This window comes from Lepidochelys olivacea (assembly GCF_965140295.1).
Source record: "Lepidochelys olivacea isolate rLepOli2 genome assembly, chromosome: 1".
NCBI lineage: Eukaryota > Metazoa > Chordata > Testudines > Cheloniidae > Lepidochelys > Lepidochelys olivacea.
Window position 1 is genome coordinate 194,051,670 of NC_140411.1, and position 27,327 is coordinate 194,078,996.

Below are 27,327 nucleotides of genomic sequence, written 5' to 3' on the forward strand. Positions count from 1 at the left end.
TTTGCTGGCTTTGCTGTTTTGAGGTGCATGTCTGTGCAGTTGGATTTTTTTTTTTTTTTATGGCTGCTTGGGCAACTTTTAAGCCCCCGGTTTTTTCGGCTCGCAGCCAAATGTCGGCTGTGAGCTGCGAGCTTGGGCTGGCTGGGGCCAGCGTATTATCTTCGGATTGAGCTAGCTGAAGTATTCAATTAACTTGTTTTTTGCTCTTTTCTTCTTCCCCCCCTTTTTGGCCTCTTCTACCCTGTAAAGGAAACTTCCACTCCCCACTTGCACACCTTTGACCCTCCCCAAAATGCTTTGCGATGCTTGCAACAGCATTAGCAACGTACAGTGCTGATCGGCCTTCCCAGGGGACACCCTGAGAGCGCGGGGGGCCACTGGGGTGTGACAAAGTTGCAACTTCAAAGCACTGTCTGCACAGAGTTTTTAGAGCGCTACACAAACACCACAAACAAGTCTGTTGACCTGAGCTGGGAGGCTCACTCCTCAGGATCCAAAACGCTGTGTAGACATACCCACACACACACAGACTCTCAAGGTGGAGGGGGGAAAGATTAGTTAAACAGAAGAGGGCTACATGGGGAAACCGACCAGAAGAACTATAGCAGAATAAACTATTCCAGAAGAGATCTCCATGTGGACACTATTCCAGAATAAATCACTTTATTCCAGAATAATCAGTACACTTTGTGAGCACACTATTCCAAAATAAAGTGATTTGGGGGGGAGGGATAGCTCAGTGGTTTGAGCATTGGCCTGCTAAACCCAAAGTTGTGAGTTCAATCCTTGAGGGGGCCATTTAGGGATTGGGGCAAAAATTGGGGATTGGTCCTGCTTTGAGCAGGGGGTTAGACTAGATGACCTCCTGAGGTCCCTTCCAACCCTGATATTCTATGATTTTTATTTTGGAATAGTGTATCCACATGGGGAGCTATTTGGGAAGAGCTATTGTTTATTCCATAATAGCTATTCTGGTCAATTTCCCAGTGTAGACAAACCCAGAGAGAAAGCTCGTTTTCTCTTCCAGCAGCCAGGAAAAGGGTGGGGAAATTGGGGAGCTTTGAATTGATCAAACACCAGCTTCCCAGCAAACAAAGCCCCTGAGCAGAAAGTACACTTGCTAGGAATCCTAGTAGTCTCACCCTCCCCACCTTTTTTTAAAAGCATTTTCAGGCAGGGGCTGAGGTTTTCACCAGGATATTGCATTTTGCTCAGACTGGTGCCTTCCTTCCCTAACCGTACACACACACACTTGTACTTATTTTTCATATCACACTCAGGCTAGTAGGAGTCCAAAATTATTGAAGCCCTCATATGGTTCCATATTCTGAGCTCTGTGTAAAAACAGAGTAACTCCATTGAAATTGATTTCTATTCTGGCCACCTTCTAATTAAATACAAGGCTGGAGAAATTAAGCTAAGTGTGTGTGCATGTGTATATATAAAGTTAGAGAGCAGGAAAAAATAAAGTTAACTGCTTACTTTTATTTAGGTCTGTTGGAAGAGATCTAGTTGGAAGAGATCTAAAGTAAAGTCCTCCTCAACACTTCTGATTATTAAAGATTCTACAGTGCTATTTTGCAAAAATAGGGGTGTTACCTAAGATGGAAATTCACCAGGACACCAGGGTTAATTACATCCTGTGTATCTAAAGCATCTAGCGGCTTCAACCTGATGTGTGGTATTTGTTCCTGTATTAAATTCAACTGCTCTTAAACAGCTGCCCTGTAACACCACAAAGATTGCTAAATATAAACAGTGGGAGAAATTATCTATATTTAGCCTTCAACTACCTCACAGGGCTGTTTGCAAAACTTAATTAGCTAATGTTTTTTACATAGTGCTTCGATATCCTAAGTGATAAATTTAAAAAAGTGATTGAGATTTCAAGCAGTATGGAAGACTGAGCAGACATCTTCTATAAAATTTAATTGTAAAATTAATTACAATTATTTTTAATGGATGATATGTGGGTCAATCCCCTTTACTGCTTTCAGAATCCTACCTATGTTTATTTCTTTTTAACTCACATGAACACGCCACACATAACTATGATGATGACACAAGCTTTCTATATTCAACCTAATTTTGTATTATTTCCTGCTTACAGAATAAACTTTGACCATGTTTAAATATTCAGCAAACTGAGAGAAACAAGTCTCTTAAAATATGTTCTCCTCCAAGTCCATATTCATAATACTTGTTAATTCATTGCTCATTTAAACTAAAATCTCTCATGAATACATTCCTCATTTCCAGAAAGGCTGCTTGACCGATAAAAGTATGCTTTACAGATCCATACCAAGAGATGGGCTGTGGACAATATTTTACATAATTCCAAATAGTAATTTTTAAATATGTGGCTCCACCTACAGGTAAAATATCATACTGCCTTTAAAACAGCACTAGACAATCTCCAACAAGGTTGTGACTATTTGACAGCACCTAAGTATCAACTTGCCTAGACTGGCCTTAATATTTATCCAACTTGTCTCTGTCAGCTTGTGTACAATTCCTTACCACAGTCATTATTTCAATCAATACTGCTGTTCATCCCCTTGATTTTCTTAGATTCAGATGACTAATTGTATTCGAACTTCAATATGTATTGGGGTTTATATCATACTCAAACATGTGAGGTTTAGCCAAGTATTTTATGAATGTTTATTTGTCTCATAGGTCTTCCCTTTAACTATTCATAAACTACATAGTTATAAGGGGGAGATGTGTTGAAAAACATGGGCTAAGTTCAGCCAGAATTTACAATGGCTTCTGATGGTAAAAATTCTGAAATAACCTCCCCACACTCGACTCCAAGATGCAAAGTCCAATCAGCCGATCAGCATAGCTCTTATGGAATTCTGGCCATAACCCTAAAGCTGTCTTCCCTGCCCTGCAGCTCATGACACACATACTCATACCCATTACAGAAAATCCAGAGAGGAGGACAAGATCAGGGACATATAGCCAGCGTCATGAGACAGGGAAACAGGCTGGCACAGAAACGTTTGATTGACACCTCCATGTACCAGTTTGGACTCTGGCCTATGGATATATATATTTTTTAAAAAGAGAGAAAGAACACCAAACCTTGCTCTTAAAAAGCAAATTACTTTGTCACATGAGTAACAAAATTAGAATTACATTACTGAAGCTAAAATTATTCCAGAAATTGAAATGGACAGTTCACAGTTTGTGCTGTTCGTTTACTTTGGTGTTTTACTCTCTGTGAACAGTAAAAGCAGACCAGTTAGTTTCATATTCAAGGACTAACAAAGGCTGCAGTTTCAACATTCTCCACCAGCCTGTGCAAGTTAAAAGCAAGCAAACAAACACAAAAAGCAGTTTCACAGATAAAAGAACAGGAGTACTTGTGGCACCTTAGAGACTAATAAATTTATCTGAGCATAAGCTTTCATGGGCTACAGTCCACTTCATCGGATGCTCAGAAGAGAACATATAGTAAGAAGATATAGATAGATAGATATAGATATATATACACACACACACATACAGAGAAGGTGGAAGTTGCCATACAACCTGTAAGAGGCTAATTAATTAAGATGAGCTATTATCAGCAGGAGAAAAAAAACTTTTGTAGTGATAATCAAGATGGCCCATTTAGACAGTTGACAAGAAGGTGTGAGGATACTTAACTTAGGGAAATAGATTCAATATGTGTAATGACCCAGCCACTCCCAGTCTCTACTCAAACCCAAGTTAATGGTGTCTAGTTTGCATATTAATTCAAGCTCAGCAGTTTCTCCTTGGAGTCTGTTTTTGAAGCTTTTCTGTTGCAAAATTGTCACCTTTAGATTATCACTACAAAAGTTTTTTTCTCATGCTGATAATAGCTCATCTTAATTAATTAGCCTCTTACAGTTTGTATGGCAACTTCCACCTTCTCTGTATGTGTATATATATCTTCTTACAATATGTTCCATTCTATGCATCCGATGAAGTGGGCTGTAGCCCACAAAAGCTTATGCTCTAATAAATTTGTTAGTCTCTAAGGTGCCACAAATACTCCTGTTCTTTTTGCGCATACAGAGTCACACGGCTGCTACTCTGAAACCTGTTATTATGCAAGTTTCACAGATTTTTTTTAAAAATTCATAAAGATAAAAAGAGAAGAAAATAATGGGTTAGTTCAAAGGAAAATGGTGGGCCAAACTACACTGACTCTTTAAAAGTATTATAATGCCTGAAAAGCAAGCTACTGTTTCAAAACAGATGTTTGCATTGCCAGAATCTCTCTCAACACATTCTATCTGGCTTACCTGACCTCACATTAAAAGGTCAAATATTTGGACAAAAACCAACTTCCCCAAATCATTTCTCTTCAAGCCATTCAACCCACTCTTCTACACACCACTTTGAAACCACGCATTTTTGGTTATCTATCATCTTTTCCACAGGAAACATGCTATACAAATCCACATTCCATCAAGCAGGAAGAAGGGTTAAGTACATTTAGCAGGTCTTCAAACTGAAGCTAAAAGTAAAGAAGTCCCAAGGAGCTGTGGGTTCTCAGCCCGTTCGAAAAAATCCATCTCTGAATGCATGGAGACCCAACACTGACTTTTATATACAGGGTATAAAGAAATGGTATTTTTACAAACATATACTTTCTGCCAGGGCTCAGCTAACTAATTATAGTGGTTACTCAAGCTCTCAAATCCCCGAAAAAATGCATTGTTCTAATTTCCAATCCTTAACTGGATAACTTCAAAAAGTAATACATAGCAGGATGCTGAAGAGAAGACTAAATCAAGATGGAGCAAATTCCTTCATGTGTAAGTCATACAGCACCTAAAACAGTCACTCTTTCACACATTTTAACACGTTGAGAAAACATTAGGCTAATTCTCCTTTTATAGGACCGGTACTCTGGGGAAGTATTGAGCTGGGAGAAACAAATGCTAAATAAAAGGAAAGATTTAGTCATCTCATCTAGAAACAGAATCAGAACATATCTTTAGGTTGGCATTTTACTTTCAAAAGAACAGCAGTACTAACTGTAGAAGCATTCCCCCCAAAATCCAAGTTTTTCCTCTTAAAAATACCAAACCACTATACCATACTTGGTTTGAATTTTTCAGAGACGGAGTACCTCCCTCTTGCAAGCTGGTAGCATTGTTCACTGGAATGTATTCCAGTATTAGGAGTCAATGGTTCAAACACAGTAAAAATGTTAAACCAAAATTTTCCACATTGGACACTTCAAGTCTGGCACCAAAATAAGTCACCACATTATCAGAAGCACTGATAACTCATACCTAAAGCTGGCCAAAAAATGGGAGACAATACTTATTTCAAAAAGGATTTCAGTAAAAATTTGATTAAAATGGTGATCTTCCCTCCCTCCCCAACTTGTCAATCTAACTCTATTTGCAGCACTCACTGACTTTAATGAAAATCAAAGGCCCTCAGTATCTCTGAAAATCTAGCTAGTTCCATTTAGAAATCCAACTATGGATTTAGGTACCTTACTTTAAGCACCCAACTTTGAAAATGTTTGCTTTGGTTTTTAAAATAATAATAATAGACTTTAGCTCTAAGTATACTATTACAGTATAATATGTTCAGAGTCTCTAATTAGCTAACAATGGTGAAATTAATGCCTCTCTACTGCTATGAATCTCATGTAAATGAGGTTGGGGCCAGGAGTGGGGGTGAGGAATACACAGGATTTAGGGGCAAGAATTAAACAGAATCCAGTCCTCAACCAGAGACCGCTCTCAACTTGGCCTAGATAGGGCGTCTGAAACATGCGGCCCACCGAGTTATTTCCTACAGCCCGCCATAGATAGAATGGAGATGATTCCCCTCCTCCTGCCTTGTGATCATTAGAAAGACCAACAAGTAGAGAAATCAATGCTTTGATGAAGATACTCGGGAGGCAAAGTCTTGACCAAGCAAGGCAAATGGTGCTCACTAGACATGGTGACATACAGCATCAGGTAATTTTGTTGTTTGATTCTTTGTTGCTTATTGAAGCATGACCCTGAAGTCTTATAGTGGAGACATAGATTTGTTTTTGTTTTTGTTTTTTTTTTTACCTAGTGTTTACCACAAAACAGTGCCATCAACTTGGAAAAAAAAATGAAAAGAGTGTTAGATCCCTGCCAGGCAATTTGTGGGTTTTATGTACATAGATATTTTGGCGGAACCCACAGATTGAACTACCATAATTTCTGTGAGTTTCCTACATTTTTTTCAGATGGTTGAATGATACCATCTGAGATGTTGATGCAGCATACTATATATCCATTAACTTTAGAGACTGACATAGTAAACAAGCCCCAGCGCACAAGGTCATGTATTTGAATTTCAAAACACAGGAGCAGATGTTTTGCATCGCATCTACGGTATAGTCTTAACAGTTTGCTTTGAAAAGTTAGTTTTGCAAGCATTAAACACTGGTGAAAACTAAAAGGAAAAGAAAAATTACCAGTCGTTCCATCTCCTGTTCTCTAAGCCTCTCTTCCCTTTGTCTCCTGTGATAGTCCATTAGGTCATCTCTTCCAGAAATTGAACTAATACTGTTCTTTCTCTCCCGCAAGGTAGGTGTCTGTCTGAAGCTTTCCAGGTCAGTTTCATCAAACTCCATGGAACTAGTGGAAATGTTTCTTCTGACAGAGAATGTTCTGTCAAGATCCACAGGGGGAAAAGAATTACTGGGGCTTGTCCCTGAGAGTCCAAATCTATCAAAATCATCAGAAACATGGGAGAAGGAAGATGCTAAAAGCATTTTCCTGGCCATTCGGGGACTTGCAGGAACACTAAAAGTTGAACTAACATAGGAATTACTGTCAGACACAGAATTTGTATATGGTGACACCCCTGAGCTGCAAGAAGAAAAATTAAGGTAATTATCAGCATCTAATGCACTTTGAGGTAGATCTTTTTCTCCGTGTTTTTTTCTTTTGGAATTACCAAGAGAGTTTCTTGGAGGCAAACTTAATGGCATCAGCTGGCTTTCTGTTGATTTGTACAGCCTGGGCAGAGAACGACTATAAACTCCCATATGACCCAGTGACCCACCAGAATACTTCCTAGTTCTTGAACCCAGAGTCTCAGTCATGGCCTCCTTATGCTTAACTGGTCTTGAATGAAGAGTTAGGTGGTCTTGAATATTCATCCTCCTGCCTTGTTTTGGGCTGGAGGGCATGCTTGCGGCCCCTGAACTGCTAACAGGTGAAAGAATTATTTCACTACCTGAGCTTCCATTCCACATTGCAAGAAGAGAGCCTGAGTTCTTCTTCCCATCCAGCACTGCTGGGAAGAAGACATTGTCATACGATTTATTTTTTTGACTATATTTTGAACAGTGAAACTTATCCACATGTCCAAAGAGTTTTTCATTTTCTCTGTTGGCATGAATATCAAAGTCTGTCCTTCCTAGGCTGTACCCACTGGAGGATGGAGAAGTGGAACCCATATGCTTTACGGAGACACTTTTATCTGAAAGATAAGGGCTCTCACAAGAAAAGGGTTTACATCCTTGAATTTTGGTAGCGGAGTGTATATTTTTAACACTAGATGAAGGGCTGGGTTTAGCTGGCACAGGTTGTGATAGCGTTAAATAGGAACCAGAGGAGTCCCCATTTGTTTTAAATTTAAGGCTCGATGAATATTTCTTCTGATTGAGACTATCCATAATATCCTGGAGATCATTTTCAAAGGAATTCATCACAGAGCTTTTTCCTAAACTAGTATTTTGTAATTCCAGCTGGTTTTGTATGTGGCTGTACTCTGCCATAATCTTACTGGAATCTGTGAGAGAGGAAAAAAGGGGAAAAAATTAGTTTTCAGCAAATACATGAGAAAGCCTCACCCCGCAATTAGTTAAAAATAATCGTATATACTTAATCTATCATGGAAAAATAACTTGTTTCTAATATATAATTACATATCTTAGAGCACTTTACAAAGATGGGTGGGTAAATTTTATAATCCCAATTTGACAGAGATGGAAATTGAGTCAGAGGGCAGTCAAGCGATTTCCCCAAGGTTACATAGCATATCAGTGACATAGATGGGAAAAGAATTAACATTCCTTGACACCTGTTCTGGTGCCCTACCCACTAGAAATACTGACTCTAGTTTTTCAGAACAGGTTTCAGAGTGGTAGCTGTGTTAGTCCGTATCAGCAAAAACAAGGAGTCCATGTGGAACCTTAGAGACTAACAAATGTATTTGGGCATAACCTTTCGTGGGCTAAAACCCACTTCATCACATGCATGGCTGATGAAGTGGGTTTTAGCCCACGAAAGCTTATGCCCAAATACATTTGTTAGTCTCTAAGGTGCCACAAGGACTCCTCATTGTTTAGAACAGGGTTTCTCAACCCATGGGTCAGGACCTAAAACTGGATTGTCGGAATGTTTCAAAGGATTGTGGGGCAGCTCCAGTGGCTCCTGTCCAACAGGGCGGGCTGGGCTCACCTCCCTGCTGTCTCGCAGATCCCAGAACCACTTGGTAGCAAGTGTGAAAAATTAGGACCTGAGGGGAGGGGGTGGGGGGGAGGAATAGGTGCCTACATAAGAAAAAGCCCCAAATATCAGGACTGTCCCTATAAAATTGGGACACCTGGTCACTCTAAGTACCACTCAGATTTAGCCCAGCCATTATGATGACAGGAATCTGGGTAAGCCATATTTGAGTGTCTGGCACTGCAACCCCATGAGCCAAGTCACAACTCTACTCACGCAAATTTGGTCCAGTCGGGGCTGGGGCCAAACTTGAGCGGCGCTGCAACCATGGAGATTGCAACACCCGGATTGGAGATCCAATCCCAGCCAGCCCCACAGCACAGGGGCTACAGGAGATACCACTGTGGGGTGAATGCTGGGCAGGACCCAACACTCTGGGGGTCAGTATCTGACTGAAACCACCCCAGGGCCTCCACCCCAGACTATTTACTGGGTGGAAACAGGCCACGAACATTTACAAATGGGTCCTGAGCCCAAAAAGCTGGAGAACTGGTTTACAACACATGAGAAGGAGACACAAACTCATGAATTCTAGTCCTACCCCTATCACTACAGAATCTGCGCAACTCACAATCTTTCATTTATGTATCCTCTCAAAACTCCTGTGAGGTTGGAAAGTGAAATTAATCCCATTTTACAGATATAGAACTGAGACACAGAGATACTAAGTGCAACCTATTAACTATGTGCTTGGTCCATACTCAAGTCAATGAGAGTGCTTCCATTTGCTTCAGTGGGCTCTATAAGCACTATAGTCTTTAAGATGTAAAAAAAATATGAAGTTAGCCACCTTGCCTTCATTAAAGGGGAATCCAAGGTTGTTATAAATACAGAAAGCTGTTTAAGATCCCATGTCCATGGTAGAACAATAGTTCAGAATTACAAACTATAAATACATAGATCAAGAGATGAAAAATCACTTTTTGTTCAGTTACGTATCAAGACCCAAATTTCAGCCCAAGAGTTCTGAGTTTCCCCTGTTAGAAAGCAAATCACTGGTACTTAAAGCAATGAAAGGAATGCAGTTCCTGCTCTCCTTCTGTCAGTGATAGCATCAGCCACTGCCAGAAACACACAAAATGCTGAGGGGGCTTGAACTCAGGCCTTGACTGATGTAAAACGTCTCACTAAACCTTTAAAGCAGCTCTTTGGCAGGCTAAATCAATGAATTAGCTGTGTATTTGAAGTTAAGGAAGCAATTATCCTTCAGAGCAACCAAGGTCTTGTGGTGAGAGCATGTTGGATTATATTAAAGAAGTTCTGTATTAAAATCACAAATGAGTTCGATTCCCCATAGTTTAAATTCCAGGGTATTACTAATTAAGAGGTCTCTTGGTTTTTGGTACTGTTTCTCTCCCTCTGTGTGTGAAACCTGCAAGCTGCTAATTGCGTTAGTACATTCTAAGACAGTCTGTTCTCAAAGCAATTCACACACAGAGAGACTCAAAGCAATACTCTGTAACAACAGAAACAGCACCCAGAGACTCCCTGCCCTTTTGTTGTATTAACAATTGTGATTAAAATAGAGATAGAGGATGTATGTGGATGGATGCTTGGTGTGGATAATAACTGAATGATCAGGGAGGTGCCAGCCTAAGAATCCAGTGTCCATCGGCTGAAGAAGGCGTCAAGTGGAAATAACCAGAGGACCCCCCCCACCCCGCCCCCGGAGGGCAGACTGGAATCCACCCAACAGCCTCAAGAATGGGAGAACCAAAGAACAAGATAACATCTAGCAGCACGGAGCCGTCAAGAATGTGCTATCTGCTGATTGATTCAGCAACAGCATGTTGAAGCAATTCCCATAGACTGGCATAGGAAGAAATTCCTATAAAAATGGACTCTAGAAAGTGAGAACTTTGGGGTCTGATTCTGCAAACCAACTTCCAGGAGCATCAGATGAGCATCTGAAAAGGCCCTGCTCCCTCCTCATGTCCAGGCCACCTGGCCAGTGGCTTGGCATGAGCAACTCTAAGGCTGGTAACTATAACAACCTTGCAGAACCTATGTGCGTGTGTGTGTGTGTGTGTGTGTGTGGCTTGGCATGAGCAAGTCTAAGGCTGGTAACTATGATAACAACCTTGAAGAACCTGTGTGTTTGTGTTTGTATGAATGAATGTGTGAATAAATATGAGATTGAATGGAATGTTATAGCTATAACTAACTGCTTACTATGATTTTTTCTGTATTCACAATAAATGTGGTATTTTGCCTTTTTCCCTTTAATAAGATCCTGCTGGTTTTTAATTTATTGGTATAACAAGCACAGGACTGGTCATAGGCCCAATTTTCTGAGAAATTGAGTACCTGTAGTTCCAACTGAAATCAATGAACTGGAAAGGGTTATCTCATCCCTATTCACCATGTGCACACAGTGCAGTCTGTTTTCTTATTGCTAAAGTTATGGTCTCATCTAGTGGTTAAGAACATAAGAATGGCCATACTGGGTCTGACCAATGGCCCATCTTTCCCAATACCCTGTCTCCAAGAGTGGCCAGTACCAGAGCTTCGGGGGGAGTGTACAGAATAGAGCAGTTGGAATGATCCACCCCCATTAGTCCCTCCCAGCTTCTGGCAATCAATCAGAGGCTAGGGTCCTCCCAAGCATGGGGTTGCATTCCTAACCACCTTGGTTAATAGCCATTGATGGACCTATCCTCCATGAACTTATCTAATTCTTTTTAGAACCTAGTAATACTTTTGGCCATCACAACACACCATGGCAATGAGTTCCACAGGTTAACTGTGCACTGTGTGGAAAAAGTACCTCCTCTTGTTTGTATTAAGCCTGCTGCCTATTAACTTCATTGGGTGACCCCTAGTTTTTGTATTTGGGAAAGGGTAAATAACATTTCTCCAGTCACTTTTTCCACAGCATTCGTGATTTTATAGATGTCTATCATATCCCCATCCCTAGTCAACTCTCTTCTAAGATGAATAGTCCTAATCTGTTTAGTCTCTCCTCGTATGGAAACCATTCCATACCCTTGATCATTTTTGTTGCCTTTCTCTATATAGTATCTTTTCCAAATCTAATATATCTTTTTTGAGATGGGCAGACCAGAACTGCACACAGTATTCAAGGTGTGGGCATACCATGGATTTACATGGTGGCATGATTATATTTTCAGTCATATTTTCTATCCATTTCCTAACGGTTCCTCATCTTGTTAGGCTTTTTGACCACTGCTGCTCACTGAGCTGAAGTTTTCAGAGAACTATCCATGATGACTCCAAGTAACAGCAAATGTAGAACCCATTATTATATATGTATAGCTGGGATTATTTTTTCCAATGTGCATTACTTTGCATTTATCAGTGTTGAATTTCATCTGCCATTTTGTTGCCCAATCAACCAGTTTTCTGAGATCCCCTTATAACTCTTCACAATCAGCTTTGGACTTAACTATCTTGAATAATTTTGTATCATCTGCAAACTTTGCCACTTCACCGTTCACTCCTTTTTTCAAATAATTTAAGAATATGTTGAATTGCACAGGTACCAGTACAATTCCTTGGGGGACCCCACTGTTTACCTCTCTACATTGTGATAAATGACCATTAATTCCTACCATTTGTTACCTATCTTTTAACCATTTACTGATCCATGAAAGGATCTTCCCTGCTATGCCAGTTGAAAACTCTATCTGCAGCTTCAGACCTGAACCCAAGAGTATGACATCACATACCCTTTCATGCTGTAACATGTAGGTCCCTGGAAAGAAGACAACACCACCAACTCATTTCACAGGGTCAATCAGCATTGAATGTTAATGACTTTTAAATACTAATTAAACTCGGCTGGATTTGAGGCAGTGAGTTTAGTGATGAAAGGCTTCATATCTCACTGCTGGTACTTTAAAATTTCACATTATAAGGAACTGTGTGGCTCAGTTAGAAAACTTCAACAGGACTTCTACAAGTTTTATTTAGTGGTGACAATCAAGTTCAAATTGACAAAAAGAAAAAAAAGCCATTCGTGTTCTGGTAAAACCAAACAAAACCAGCTGAAAAAGATAAAGCGCTTGTATGAGTGGTGTTTAGAAGTTCAGAACCCAAAGACCAAAAACGTGAAAGTTATTTGTGATTGTGAGAGCTTATTCTTCATATCCACCCCTCCATTCTTAATAGTACTTAACAACCCCCCTCACCCTCCCCATTCCAAATCTCTCTCTCACACACTTTCAATTAATCTCGCATCAAATACTAACTATTCAAAACAAGATCATGATGCAACTAGACTAAATTAGCATCAAAAGTTACCCTATTTTTGGCATAATTTCCACTGACTCCTGTATAGAAATATGTTTAGGCACAGTAATGTAATGTTAGGGACTGTTTCATTACTACCCTTCAACACTGAAGGGGCACATTTAATCTTATGAAAAATAAAGCCTTTTGCCAAAGAACAAGTAAACTCATGAAAATTATCACACTTGTTCATCAGAGCAAAGAAGGGTTCATTGTACTTCATATGTCAAAAAGCAAAACAAACAAAAGTCAGAAATACTTCTATGCAGCCGCTTGAATTTAACTGTTCCATACTTTACCTTATGTCAATTCCTCAGCACATCAGCCTCAAAGAAGCAAAGCACTTAAATCAAGAGGGCTTCTGCACATGCTTAACTGAATCTAGCTGACTGTCCACAAACCAGATCTTTGGTGGAGTTTTTTAAAGTTATTGTTTCAGTAATGACTCTCCGAATGTATCATGACTCCTTAGATACTCTTGCTGGCACTCCATACACATGAAGACTAGAGGCAGGGTGTGCTTGGTAATGTGTAAGGAATTCATTCCTTCTGGAGGTCAGCCAGAGCTCTAATTGGTTAACCTTCGGTGCACAGTGCAAGGATCATCTTTTAAGCCAAGTATTTGCTGGAGAGAGTTATAAAGAGGCAGCATCTTCTCTTTTCTTCCTTGTCTGGTTTCTCTGTCTAGGTAGTTAATCAGAGGGTCAGTTCTGCTACTCACTGAGGACAGACATAAAACTGAAATTTGTTCTTGTTTGTGATGCACCCAGATGCTATGGCAATAGGTCCTTCTCAGTTAGTAAACTAAATTATGATGATAACAAGAGCAGAGAACTAACAATTTACAGAGCAAACAAAATTATAGCACCAAAATCAATGAAGTCTTCAGTAAAGTTACAAAACGTGCTTTCTGCATTTTATACCTGATGCAATGCTCTGGAAGGAGGAAAGGTTACCTCTGTTTGGCATCATGTTTTTTCTTCTATAGCATGGTTAAGACAAAGTTAGTTTGAATCAGCCAGGTAAATTTTGACCTGCAAGTAACAGAAGAAAAAAATATTTTAATAATGCAGAAACTTTTTTAAAAGGCATTTCTTAAAATGCACAACTAAAATGAGTTTTTCCACAATATTCTCCTGATTGACAGGAACACTACCAACAGCTGGAACAGAAATGGTACAAAGATGTTTGAATGGATATATCAAATATACAAAATAGGGCTCATCAACATTTTGGTTTATTGTTAGGCTTCTTTTGTCAATCTGAAAGTCCATGTAACTTCTTTATGGTTTTCTCCTGTTCACACAAAAAAATTGTTAACCTCTCTTTTTCCTTTAAAAGAGAGAATATGCCTAGTCAGTAGACGGGACTCCTGGGTTCTATTTGCAGCCCTGTCTATCTTTCCTTTAGAAATCGTAAAAATTGTGAATACTTACCTCACCAAGGCTCTTTTGAAACATTTAATGCATGAGTCTTCATAAAACTCTCAGACAGATGGGAAAAGTGCTATAACAGCATTATCAGTTGTGACGGGACAAGGCCAGATGGCTATAGAAAAGTAGTGGGAGATAGATATATTAGCTCCAGGCTAAACAAATCCCTGGTACCAGGTTAAGTGAAATGGAAGCTGCTCCCGGTCACTTAAGACACCTGGGGCCAATTAAGAACTTTCCAGAAGGCAGGGAGAATGCTAGGTTGATTGGGACACCTGAAGCCAATCAGGGGCTGGCTGAAATTAGTTAAAAGCCTCCCAGTTAGTCAGGTGGGTGTGCCTGTCAGGAGTTGTGGAAGGAAGTTGTGCTGTTGGAGAGGCTGAGCAGTACACACCATACCAGGCACAAGGAAGGGTGAAGTGGAGCTTGAGGAAGTGAGGGCTGCTGTGGGGGAAGTAGCCCAGGGAATTGCACATGTCATGTTTCTAAAAGGTCAGCTACCACAGATGATACTATTAGGGTCCCTGGGCTGGAGCCTGGAGTAGAGGGTGGGCCTGGGGTTCCACCCAACCACCTTTGCCCCCTGATTAATCACTGAGACTGGGAGACAACAGACCCTGTGCAATGAAGGATAACTTCTCCTCACCTCCCTCGCTGGCTTATGATGAAAATGGCTCAGTAGACTGTGACCCTTGTCCCTAGAGAAAGAAGGGTTACGTGGAGGGTCACAGTGAGCCTCTGAGGCTAGCGAAATCTACCAGGAAATGCGGGACCCACGGAGGCAAGGGCAGAGCTTTGTCACACAGTATAAAAATAAACTTGAACAGACTTTTATGCCAGCAGCCCTGCAATCACACACAAACATATATCAAAACAGGGTGCACAAGCCAAGATATAGAAAATATTTTAGGAAGGACAAATTTCCATCTCAAGCTTCTAAAGGAATTAAACCATAGGGGAACAACAAAGACTGTTTCATTTTTATTAAAAAATAAAAATCTCTGGATATGGTTAGGGTGACCATATGTCCCATTCTGGCCAGGACAGTCCTGTTTTTAAGCTCTGTCCTGGCAAATCCTGACTTTTTTGAGAAAAATGGGCATTTGCCCCATTTGCTCTTCCCAACTGATCAGCTGGCAAGAGCAAACAAAGAAATGCCCAGTTTACCTAAAAAGTTTGACGCAGCCCTCCCCCCCCCCCCAGTGGGGTCATGGAGGAACATTGAGGGAGGGTAGCAATGCGAGGTGCTGGGCATGAAGCTCTGGGGGAGGGGAGGGTGTCAGTCCCAGTCACTGGTGGTGCGGAGCTCGGGGGCATCAGCCACTACTGCGGGCAGCAGGGGGCTCGGCCCCAGCCGCGGGTGGCAGGGGCACAGAGCTCAAGGGAGGTCAGTCCCAGTGGCTGACGGTGCGGAGCTTGGGGGGGGATCAGCCGCTACCATGGGCGGTACGGAGCTCAGAGGCACAGAGCAGTGGCATGGGGCACAGAGCAGTGGGGGGTGGCTCTGGCTAGCCCTGCAGGTGGGGGTACGGGGGGCAGCTTGGGCCTGGCTGTCCCATTTTTACTTTAGAAAGTATGGTCACCCTAGATATGGTTACAAAAAACCCACAAAACCCCCAGCTTTTAACAGGAGATTTCCAGTGTGCAATCCTTGCCATTAATTAGAGATCTAAAAATAAACCAAAATTAATATGGGAAGTGTCAAGTAGGCCCTTGTGTAATAAGGAAATGATAATAAAATGTCTTTTTTTAATTAATGCAACTGTGATTACAAATGAGTGAAATAAAATCCTTTAAAATACTTAAGAACATAAGAATGGCCCTACTGGGTCAGACCAAAGGTCCATCTTGCCCACTATCCTGTCTTCCGACAGTGGCCAGTGCCAGGCGCCCCAGAGGGAATGAACAGAACAAGTAATCATCAAGTGATCCATCCCCTGTTGCTCATTCCCAGCTTCTGGCAAACAGAGACTAGGGACACCATTTATGCCCATTAAATGACAATATGAATGTTGATTGGTTTTACGTTTCTGCCATTTAAAAAAAAAAAAAAGGGTTGCAGGAGACAAGCAAAGAATAGAGGCAGCTGTGTAATGTTCTCTATAGACAGGCAACCTGTCCAACTTTAATAGTCACAAAATATGGTGTCTCAGTTGTCTTTGTACAGTATTTGCTTGTCATTCTTTCGTACATTATCTTCCTGGCAGTGAAGCACAGCAAGCAATCCATGGCCTTCCACAGAGGCCTTTGTCTTCTCCTACCTTCTATCATGTTGCCCCATACAACTTGGAATATTCTCTCCCTTCTTGTACACCCAGTCCCCTTCCCTCTCCTCTGTCATAGCCCCTTTTCTAAAACTCACTTCTGTGACTCATTCCTGTGCTGACCCCACTGATGATGCTTTTTCTTTAGTGAGTCACCTCCCACCCCTTCTGCGGGTGGAGAGTTTTTGCTCCATCATAGATCTCTCACTGTGCTGAGGAGGGAGCTGCCATCCTGCTGTTTTCTTGAAAAAACTACCAGCTTTGTTGCTTCAGGGATCAAATGATGGAAGAGATAGCCAGCAGGACAGTGGGGTGGGAGGAGGTATTTTTTCATATTCTCTGTGTATAAATAAAGTCTGCTGCAGTTTCCACGGCATGCATCCGATGAAGTGAGCTGTAGCTCACGAAAGCTCATGCTCAAATAAACTGGTTAGTCTCTAAGGTGCCACAAGTACTCCTTTTCTTTTTGTGAACACAGACTAACACGGCTGTTACTCTGAAACCTTGTACCCCCGTAAATGAGTGCCCTCCCGAGTCTTCCAGAGAGCGCTTAAGCCTGGGTTTTAAACTTAATACATTAGTTTAGTGTTATTGTGCCACTGAGAGTTTACTGTCACATTCACCCCCCGTGACCTCTCCAGGGGTTCTTAAAGGAACAGAAAGGATTTTTCTCTATTGCCTCTATCTCCCAGCTCCCTCAGCATCCCCCTTCCGTTAACTGTCCTTACTCAAAGTGTCCATGTTGCAGACGCTCACGAGCAGGAAAAGGGTTGACCTTGCTACATCTGCACCCCATCAATCTTTCAGTCCCTCGGGGAGCTAATAGAGTATCATGTGCAGTGCTCCCAAGCCCCTACCAACTGCCTGAGAACAAAGCAGAAGACTAAGCATTCAGTCCCATTCTCCATGGCAACATGTAATCACTGTTGATTTTTAGCTGGCTAGGTTTCTAGTTAAGAGATAGGGTCAATTTTTAACTATTACTAAAACATACTGTAAGCCAATTAGTCTCCACACAGTTCTCCTTACAGTGCAAGAACTTTCCCTGCTGCTGCTCCTACAGCCTTCAGTATCACTCTCCATTTCCTTAAGCATCTCAGCCGAAAACTTGTCTTAACCCTTGCCCCAACGTTTAAATCCTATTTAGCTCTGTAATTGCATTAATATCTTGGGGCACTGTTTGTAGGAAAGGCAGTATTAACAAAACTTTATTCCACTGTAAATATACTTTCTGTAAAGAAACAAGTTCTCTCAGCATATACAAGCTAACCACATTTTAAGAACCTGTGGCATGGGCAATAGTCCTTTCTTTTCCAATGGCCATACAAATTACAAGCATATCACAAGCCAAGGAGAACTGGCAGTGATGGAAAACTCAAAACTCACATATGGTGCACATCTGATGCTCACACAACAGTGAAAGCAATAGGTATTTTAACTTCCCCGTATGTGTTCAATTTCTTATCAAAGAGCAGAATTACATACATTTATGACAATATTTTACCACCCCAAAAATATAATTTATATTTACCAATCAGTGAAAGGAAAAGATGGAAAACTAATAGTGGAGTAGGGGACAGAAGCACTACAGTTGGGGAGCGGGTGTTGGGTTTTTTTGGGGGAGGGTTAAGAAAGATTTTTAAGTCACAACTGCTTATACATTCTAAAATATCTGTAGTGCAGAATTTAAAAGGTAAACTGAAAAGGAAAACAACATAAGTGAGCTTGTTCCTATTTTAGCTGCATTGTGATGTATGAAATCAGCTGATAAGACTTTTGTTAAAAACACAGAAAAATCTGCTTGTTTTTATATTTGAAGTTCAGGTCTTACTTCCCATGAAGACTCTATGACAATCTTGTAACCAATAAAAATTGTATATGACAAGAGATTGAACACTGAGCAACCAAGAGGGGAAGTGTTTTCAACTGTTTGAATGAAACAGTTGAAAACATTTTTTGTTTATTTTTGTGAATACCTAATTTATTTCCATTGCCTAATAAACAAGCAAGAGAAAGAATGTAATGTCTTTGTTAAAAATTACGTGTCACACTATCTCAATTCAGGTTTGAGAGTTCTCAACACACATCTGTGTTATCACCTCCCTCAAGAAGACCTCTAACAAAATCAGATAACCCAAACTTGACATTTCTGCTATTTCTAGTGTAAAAGCACAAACTAGAAAAATTAAAAACAAAACTCTTCAGGCCTGCTTAATAAAAAAGAAAAAAAAAAAAAGCACAATTATAAAAAAATCTTTTGCATGTCATCTTTAAGGATTTCATTGTGTTTACTGTTTGTATATAGAAATTACAACGGAGAATAAAATAAAAATTCACTTTTTAGAGATAGTATTAGTATATATATAGCTATCACCTGATTAAACCTGTCTTTTTCAAACGTACTTTATGTTACAAATCAGGTAATGCTGCGAAATATAAACTTTTGGGAAAATAATTAAATGAATAGGTCAAGAAGCATAGTTTATTGAATACAGTCATCCACACATACTCAGATTAGTTATTTACAGCCTGATCCAACTTCCATATAAGTCAATGGGAGTCCAACTACCATTAATGAGCATACAGTGCACTCTGCCTTGTTTGTTAGGAGACAAAGTGATTTCATCTGGGACTTACAAAGTCATCTGAAGTGCACAGAATCAGCTTTAGGACTGAACTCTCATCTTTACGTTGCCCAAGCCAAACTTTTAAGTTTTGTTTTATTAACAACCATCAAACGCAATGATTCACTACTCAAACAGGCTCTTACTCTAACAAAACAGTCCAGTTATAATTAGGGTGACCAGATGTCCTGATTTTATAGGGACAGTCCTGATATTTGGTGCTTTGTCTTATATAAGTTTCTATTACCCCTGCCCCCACCCCGATTTTTCACCCTTGCTATCTGGTCATCCTAGTTATAATACAAGTATTACTTCACATTTAAAAACTAGTTTATAAATTGTATACCAATATTCCTGCACACCAATTCCACCAATCCACAGAAATGGCTTTATCCCACCCTCAGTTTACAAAACACAGAAATTTGGATGGTTTCTTCTCTCCACATGTGCTGTTCTTCCTCTCATTTACACTGACTGTTTAGCCTCGGAGCAGCTTGTCATGGCTATGACACAGTCTGCTTTTCCAGAGAGTGGAAAGTTTAGTCTTTTATTAACAAATGAATCACAAAGACAAGTCCAAATAAATCTGACAGGGATATCCGATACCATAGATGCACATTTACTAAGCAAGTAATCTTATGAAACAAAGCCCTCAAATTTGACTATCTACTCCAGAGGTGGGCAAACTACGGCCCACAGGCCACATCTGGCCTGCGGGACCGTCCTGCCCAGCCCCTGAGCTCCTGGCCAGGGAGGCTAGTCCCCGGCCCCTCCCCTGCTGTTCCCCCTCTCCCGCAGCCTCAGCGTGCTACGCCACCAGCTCTCTGGCCCACCACTCCTGCCTGGCTGCATGGAGGCGTGGCTGGCTCCAGCATGGTAAGAAGGCAGGAAGCGGGGGGTTCTGGCGGGCAGTCAGGGGACAGGGAGCAGTTGGATGGGGCGGAGGTTCTGGTGGGGGGGGGCAGTGGTGTGGATGGGGGCGGGGCAGTCAGGGGACAGGGAGCAGTGGGGGTTGGATGGGGGTGGGAGTCCCAGGGGGTTTGTCAGAGTGCGGGAGTGTGGATAGGGGTTGGGGCAGGCAGGGGACAGGGTGGGTTGGATGGGCGTAGGAGTCCCAGGGGGCCTGTAAGGGGTCTGGGGTCTGGATAGAGGTCAAGGCAGTCAGGGGACAGGGAGAAGGGGCGGTTGAATAGGTGGTGGGGTCCCGGGTAGCGGTTAGGGACGGGGGTCCCGGGAGGGGGCAGTTAGGGGAGAAGGTGCAGGGAGGGTTGGATGGGTCGGGGTTCTAAGTGGGGCAGTCAGGGAGCAGGAAGTGTGGGGGGCTGATAGGGGTTGGGAGCCAGGCTGTTTGTGGAGACACAGCCTTCCCTACCCGGCCCTCCATATAGTTTTGCAACCCCGATGTGGTCCTCGGTTCAAAAAGTTTGCTCATCCATGACCTACTCTAAGACTTTGCTGAATTCAATTACTTTCTCACAAAGTATAGTAACTCTCTGGAAAAGATATGTACCCCACTTTCTTCTCATCCAAGTGCTCAGTGTAGCTTGAAAGAGTCTCTTTTATCAGCAGAAGATGGTCCAATAAAAGACATTACCTTACCCACCTTGTTTCTCTCAAGATTCCAGACCAGCTTACATTAAAGCCATGGTCTGCTGTAAGCAAAGACAAAAACTTTAGCTTTTCTATCCCTGCCTTCTAAGATAGCCACACATCATCAATGCAGTTCAACATGTTCTAACATGTATGGGTTTCTGAATTATTAGACCCATCTCATGGAGAAGATTCTGATTCAAGGTGACAAAGAAGAACTTTCCTGTCTTATAAACATGAAGGATAACTCAGCTAGAAGTCTGGCTACATCGTGAGCAGAGAATATGACTGTCTTGGTTGCAGGGCTTGTTGAAGCACACTCTCTCTCTCTGTGCAACCTCTCAGGTGTCAAGCTTCAAGATTTCATATCTCATAGAATTCCACAGTCCTCCCACTCTGAGACTGGGCCCTGGTCTACAGCACCCTGTGTATCAATTATGCTTTCCCAGAAAGTCTAACTGGATCTGTACATCTGTGTTTTTTCCCTTTGGGACTCAGTCATAGAAGCATAGCACTGGAAGGGACCTTATGATGGGGCGGCCGCCCCTCACTGGGATGTAAGGGGTTAAAGCAACCCAGGGGGCGGGCGCTGGGCGCTGCATGGGACACAGCAAATAAGGAAAAGGCTTGTAGTGCCAGCCAACTAGAGGAAGGTTTATTGGAGGAGCCAATCAGGGCCAAGTTGGCCCATATAAGAAGGGACTGCTGAGCAGAGGGGGAAGCAGTAACTCCCTGGAGTTTGAGGGAGGAGGGCTGGCTGGCTGGCTGGCTGGCTGGCTGAGAGGGTTAGAGCACCATGGACTGGGCAGGGTCAGCAGAGTAGGAGAAAGCTCCAGGCTGATGGCTGCCAAACTGAGGTCCTGATACAAGGGCAGAGACAGTGCTGGGACCATGGGAGAAGTGGCCCAGGAAAGAGATGGTGGAGTTGGAGGAGGGACAGTAACTGGCTGCTGGCAATAGGGACCTGGGTCAGGGCCCGGAGTAGTGGGTGGGCCCAGGCTCCCCCCACCTCTCCCTTGCCTGCACTGGCCACTTGAGGGAAGTGGCCTGTGCGTAGACTGCAGTCTGCCACTGAGACAAGTGGCTAGAACCTGGACTTCAGATTGCCATTGAGGCAAGTGGTTGGACGGAGAACTGTCAGTCCCCTGGAAGTGGAGAAAGAACCCGAGTGGGGCACAGCCGAAGGGCTGTGTCCAGAAGAGGATGACCCTGTCTGGGGTGCGACATGGGTCCTGGATGTGAGACAGGAGTGAAAACAGGTGAGACTCCACCTGAGGAGGGTGCACTGGCAACCTAAGTGAATTCCTGTGATGGCCAGCAGGAGGCGCCACGGTAGTGAGTGACGTGCCCAGTTACAAACTTTGAGAATTCATCTAGTCCAGTCCCCTGTTTGTGATCAGTAGAGAATATAGTGACCAAACAGCTTCTTTAAAGTATTATTTATTTTAACAGTAAGAATAACAGTCTGCATACATCTACCTTGATCACATTTATAATGTGCAAACAGAATAAAGTCTAGATCAAGAATATATATAATTGGTGCTCTAAAGGGGCCACTTTCAGAAAGCTGAAAACAATTATAAGCCATATCAGCTGGGAGGTACAATTTAATCACAAACATGTGAACAATAATTGGGAATTGTTTAAGACTAATCTACTAGATGCCCAAAAAGCCACAACTGAGGAAGGCCATATTGGTTAAAAAATAACTTGGTTTACAGAAGCGAAAGCAACTCTAAAAAATATAACAAATGGAAGAAAGGGGAAGTTGATAGTAATGAATATAAATCAGAAGCTAGGAATTGCAGAAAATTGATAAGTGAAGCAAAGGGACACAAGAGAACTTCATGGCCAGTAAAAACAACGAGGAGTCCTTGTGGCACCTTAGAGACTACTAAATTTATTTGGGCATAAGCTTTCATGGACTAAAACCCTCTTTATCAGATGCATGGAGTGAAAAATACAGTAAGCAGTATATATATTACAGCACATGAAAAGATGGGAGTTGCCTTACCAAGTGGGCGGGGGGGGCTCAGTGCTAACGCGGCCAATTCAATTAAGGTGGAAGTGGTCTATTCTCAACAATTGACAAGCAGGGGTGAATATCAGTGGGAAAATTACCTTTGTAGTGACCCATCCACTCCCAGTCTTTATTCAGGCCTAATTTGATGGTGTCCAGTTTGCAAATTAATTCCAGTTCTGCAGTTTCTTGTTGGAGTCTGCTTTTTGAAGTTTTTTTGTTGAATGGCGACTTTTAAGTCTGTTATTGAGTATCCGGGAAGACTAAAGTGCTCTCCTTCTGGTTTTTTAATGTTACAATTCTTGCTGTGTGATTTGTGTCCATTTATTCTTTTGCGTAGAGACTGTCCAGTTTGGCCAGTGTAATTAAAGACAATAAGGAGTCTTTCAAGTATATTAGGAACAAAACAAAATCGTAACAATGGTATTGGTCCATTATTAGATTAAAATGGTAGAATTATCAATAATAATGCAGAAAAGCATATTTACAATGAATATTTGTGTTATATATTTGGGGGGAGAAACAGATATAGTGCTTTAATAAGTGGGCCTAATTGTGAGCTCAACCATGGAAAATGAATGAAAGTTCATAAAACGTCACAATAACCTATGATTACAAGTGTTGAACAGAAAAGATGCAGAAGGGTGACAGGAAAACTGAATTAGTCAAAACAAAAAGGCCTCGTGATTTAATTCAAAGACTGTGTTAGTCATAGCTAGTAAATAAGAGAAATGTGGGACCAAATATCAATGGACCAAACTTGGTATGTCAGAAGTTAGATGGTGAACAATATAAGGAGGGGATGAGCTATTCTACACATCATTCTCTTTGGGGGGGGTCTTTTTTAAAAAACAAAACAAAACACCACAACAACTTTGTCGGGAAAATATGGATGAACAGATAGGAGATTAGGAAGGAGAGAGTTTCACCGTGATGGCTGCCACCCTAACTATCTCCTGAGACCCTCGTATCTACCATAACACCAGTGGGCCTTTGTTATCCTGATCCCAAGGGATGTCCTTAGCCGACTGGGCCAGAGACAATGATCCAGATAACACTGGCACTCCACAGGCTCTGGCCAAATCCTGAACACCGACTGGGATGTGAGACTTCATCATACCACCTTCCCCTTTGTGTCCTTTCCCTTTCCCCTTTATTTCTTCTTTCCTATCCCTCTCCTTTTTCCTTCTGTCTAAGAAAGAGTTTGGCTTAGCCAGCCAAGACTGTATATTTTACAACACTGCCATAAGCCTGTGACAATAGAGGCAGCTAAATACAATGCCTTAAATAGCAACACTGGAACAAGTTTACCAGGTCTCAAAGTGGCTAATAAGACCACGTGCCAGGCCTGTGTTTTTCCAGCAAGATTCTTGCAAGTGAGCATCAACACCAGAGACACAAGATGCATTTTCTTATCTTTACTGTTCTTTTCATTCTCTCTGTGTTTGTCTTGTTTTGTCTTCTAGGAAATATAATGGGATTTTAACAGCAAAAACAGCTCCAGCCAATCTCAACTAACGTCTCTTCTCCCCAAAAGGACAGTAATTACTATCTTTACCCTCTAAGACTGTCAAAGAGGGGTGGGAAGGGTGTCTTCTAATGACTCTTTCCAGCTAAAGGGATAGGGAATAAAGAATGATCTTAAAATGAAAGCCTTGCTTAACATTTTACATTTCAAATACTATAAATGTTGTCCCCTTTTTTCTGTATCTTTCATAAAAGGTTAAGAAGGATTTTTGGTAATGTATGGTACTGACCAGGCTGAGGTTTCTGCATACCAAACCCCAATCCTTGTTTAATATTGGACAGCGACAGGGTCATATTAACACATTTAACTCTTTGGGCCCATTTATGCCATCTACATTAATCAATAGTAGTGATAGCTGATGATGATACTTTTTCCATTCTATTAGTACCTTAGGAGGATATTCAACAGCAGCTACTAAAGTTAGATATTTTTAAATCCGCAGTTCCGGATAACTTGCATCTAAGAGATTTTGATTACAAAACTAGAATGGTATAAAATTAACATGACACACATTAAATGGACTAAAAACTAGCTAATGGATAGGTCTCAATGTAATTGTCAAATGGGAAATCATCATCAAATGGGTGTGTTTCTATTGGAGTCCCACTGGGATCAGTTCTTGGCCCAATGCAGTTCAACATTTTTATCAAAGACCTAGAAGAAAACACAAAATCATTGCTAATAAAGTTTTTCAAATGACACAAAAGTGGGGAAGAGATAAATAACAGAGGACAGCTCACTGGTACAGAGCTATGTGAATCACTCCTTGAACTGAGTGCAAGCAAACAATATGTGTTTTACTATCGGTAAATTTATACATCTGTAAATATGGCCTACATTCTTTGTTCCTAAAGTGGGAGGCTCTGTCCTGGGAAGGAGTGACTCTGAAAAAAGATTTTGGGGTCATGGTGGATAATCAGCTGAACACAAACTCCCAGACAGTGCAATGCTGTGGTCAAAAGGGATAAATAGATCCTTGGACACATAAATGGAGGAATCTTGAGGAGGAGAGAAGTTATTTGACCTCTGTATTTGGCCCTAGTGTGACCGCAGCTGGAACACTATGTCCAGTTCAGCATCCACCCTTCAAGAAGGCTGTCGATAAACGGCAGAGTGTTCAGAGAAGAGCCCCAAGAATGATAAAAGGTTTAGATAACAGCCCTTATAGTGACAGACTCAGGGGGCTCAATCTATTTAGCTTAACAAAGTGAAGGTCAAGGGGTGACTTGATTGCAATCTATATGCAGTTACATGTGGAAGAAATATTTGATAATGGGCTCTTCAATCTAGCAGAGAAAGGGGTAACATGATGCAATCACTGGAAGTTGAAGCTAGACAAATTCAGACTGGAAATAAGTCATATTTTTTAACAGTGAGGATAATTAAGCAACAGAACAATTTATCAAATTTCCATCACTGATTTGTTTCCCCCCACCCCCAAAAGATATGCTTTAGGAATTATTTTGGGGAAGTTCTATGGCCTGTGTTATATAAGAGGTCAGACTACATGATCACGTTGGTTCCTTCAAGCCTTGAACTCTATTAATCTTACCAAACAGCTTACGCTGATGGTAGCTAGAAAGGCCTACTTTCTTCAGACATACTTGCAGGTCCCATATGTCAGACTGGTCCCCCCGTCCCCAAACAGCTTCCCAAAAATTACTTCCTCTATTGAGGGTTCCTCTTTAAACCAATCAAAGTTCCTCTGTTCTTGTCAGTTCCTAGGCTTTGGATCTTCTGCACAAAACCAGTCCGATTGGCTCAGCAGAAAGTGAGGCCAGCCTCCTTGGAACCAATAGCCCTGCCATTGTTCTATAGCAACCCTCATGTGTTTGCTCAGGGGTAGCTTATTTTGAGCTATTCTTCTTCCTCTTCCTGCTTGTTTTTCCTTACAGTCTGGTATGAAACTAAACCAATATACTCATATAGTAAACATCCAAAAAATCAGGTAAACATACAGTAATCCATATATTGTTAAAAGCTGCAACTATGGCTACCACTTGAACAGAGAACATGACCACCCCTTTAGAAGAAAACTGCAAGGCTGGTACCTAAAAATCCATCCAAACTCTTCTCCACTCCCCTTTTCCCCCTTCACACTCCCACAAAAAAAACCCCCACAATAGACTAGAACCTTGAGCGACATCAAATGCCCAGATACAATCAGAAGTTTCCTGGAAATGCTCAATGCTTTCTAGGATACAGACTGATCTTTTACATCTGCCTCTGTGGTGCTAATGAGCACAAAGTCTAATTATGTGAGGAGAGAGGTTTTTGGTCTCCAAACCTGGCAATCTGGCACCTTTTGCAAACCCTCAATTAATTCAAAGTATTTTTCAAACCGTAAAGTCAAGCATCCATTTGGTTTTGTGTTAATCAGCTTTGCCACTGTAGAGTCCTTCCCTGGCAATCCTACAGGTTTCCTGATGTGGAACAGGGAGTGGCAGAGGAAGCACCCTTTTTCCTCTAAGGAAATGGCATGTGAGATATGGGAGAAGGCGCCTTGTAGAGACAAAAAGGAACAGCACAATTTTTCACCCAGCTAAGCTTGTCTGCCTGAAGAAACCACTTTTGGATCACATCTGTTTTATCAGAAGTATGGCTTTAGCCATTCCAAAAAGGTGCCCCCAAATTAGGCTTTTTATTTTTCTCTTTATTTTTATGAAAGAAATTGTGCACAAGCATCACACTTTTTGCCAGAAAAAAAAAAAAATTAGAGCACACTACTTCATAAGAATTGGTGGTGTCGTGTCAGTTGGTTCTGCTATTTCTGGTACACTGAAGAAATACAAACCACATATTAAATTTAATCAGTTCCATGAAAGATGACCATTTTAAATGTGTTTTGGAAAAGGAGTACGTGAATTTCCTGTGGATATTATGGTTCGGTGACTATAAAATTGGATGTTTAAACGTTGACATAAGAGAAATCTTTGTCTGCTGAGGGTGTCCGATTGAAAATTGTTTGTGGCAAAAAGCTAAAGATTTACTAAATAATTAGTAAAAAGAAAAGGAGGACTTGTAGCACCTTAGAGACTAACAAATTTATTTGAGCATAAGCTTTCGTGAGCTACAGCTGTCTCTAAGGTGCCACAAGTACTCCTGTTTTTTTGCGGAGA

General features: G+C 41.4%; 1 protein-coding gene across 8 annotated transcripts in view; it reads right to left on the minus strand.

Moving 5' to 3' along the window:
- Positions 1 to 27,327, minus strand: part of PHLDB2 (pleckstrin homology like domain family B member 2) — a 106,040-nt gene that overhangs the window by 72,607 nt on the left and 6,106 nt on the right. For 6 of the 8 annotated variants that reach the window (XM_084629864.1, XM_084629859.1, XM_084629860.1 and 3 more), the window contains exons 2-3: positions 13,673 to 13,783; positions 6,455 to 7,779 (exon numbers count right to left, since the gene is read on the minus strand). In XM_084629864.1, the coding sequence (XP_084485990.1) occupies positions 6,455 to 7,779; positions 13,673 to 13,721 (1,374 nt within the window). In that variant the 5' untranslated portion in view covers positions 13,722 to 13,783. Of the gene's footprint in view, positions 1 to 6,454; positions 7,780 to 13,048; positions 13,498 to 13,672; positions 13,784 to 27,327 lie in introns of those variants that run through there. The other 2 variants (XM_084629861.1, XM_084629863.1) reach the window with 2 other exon arrangements.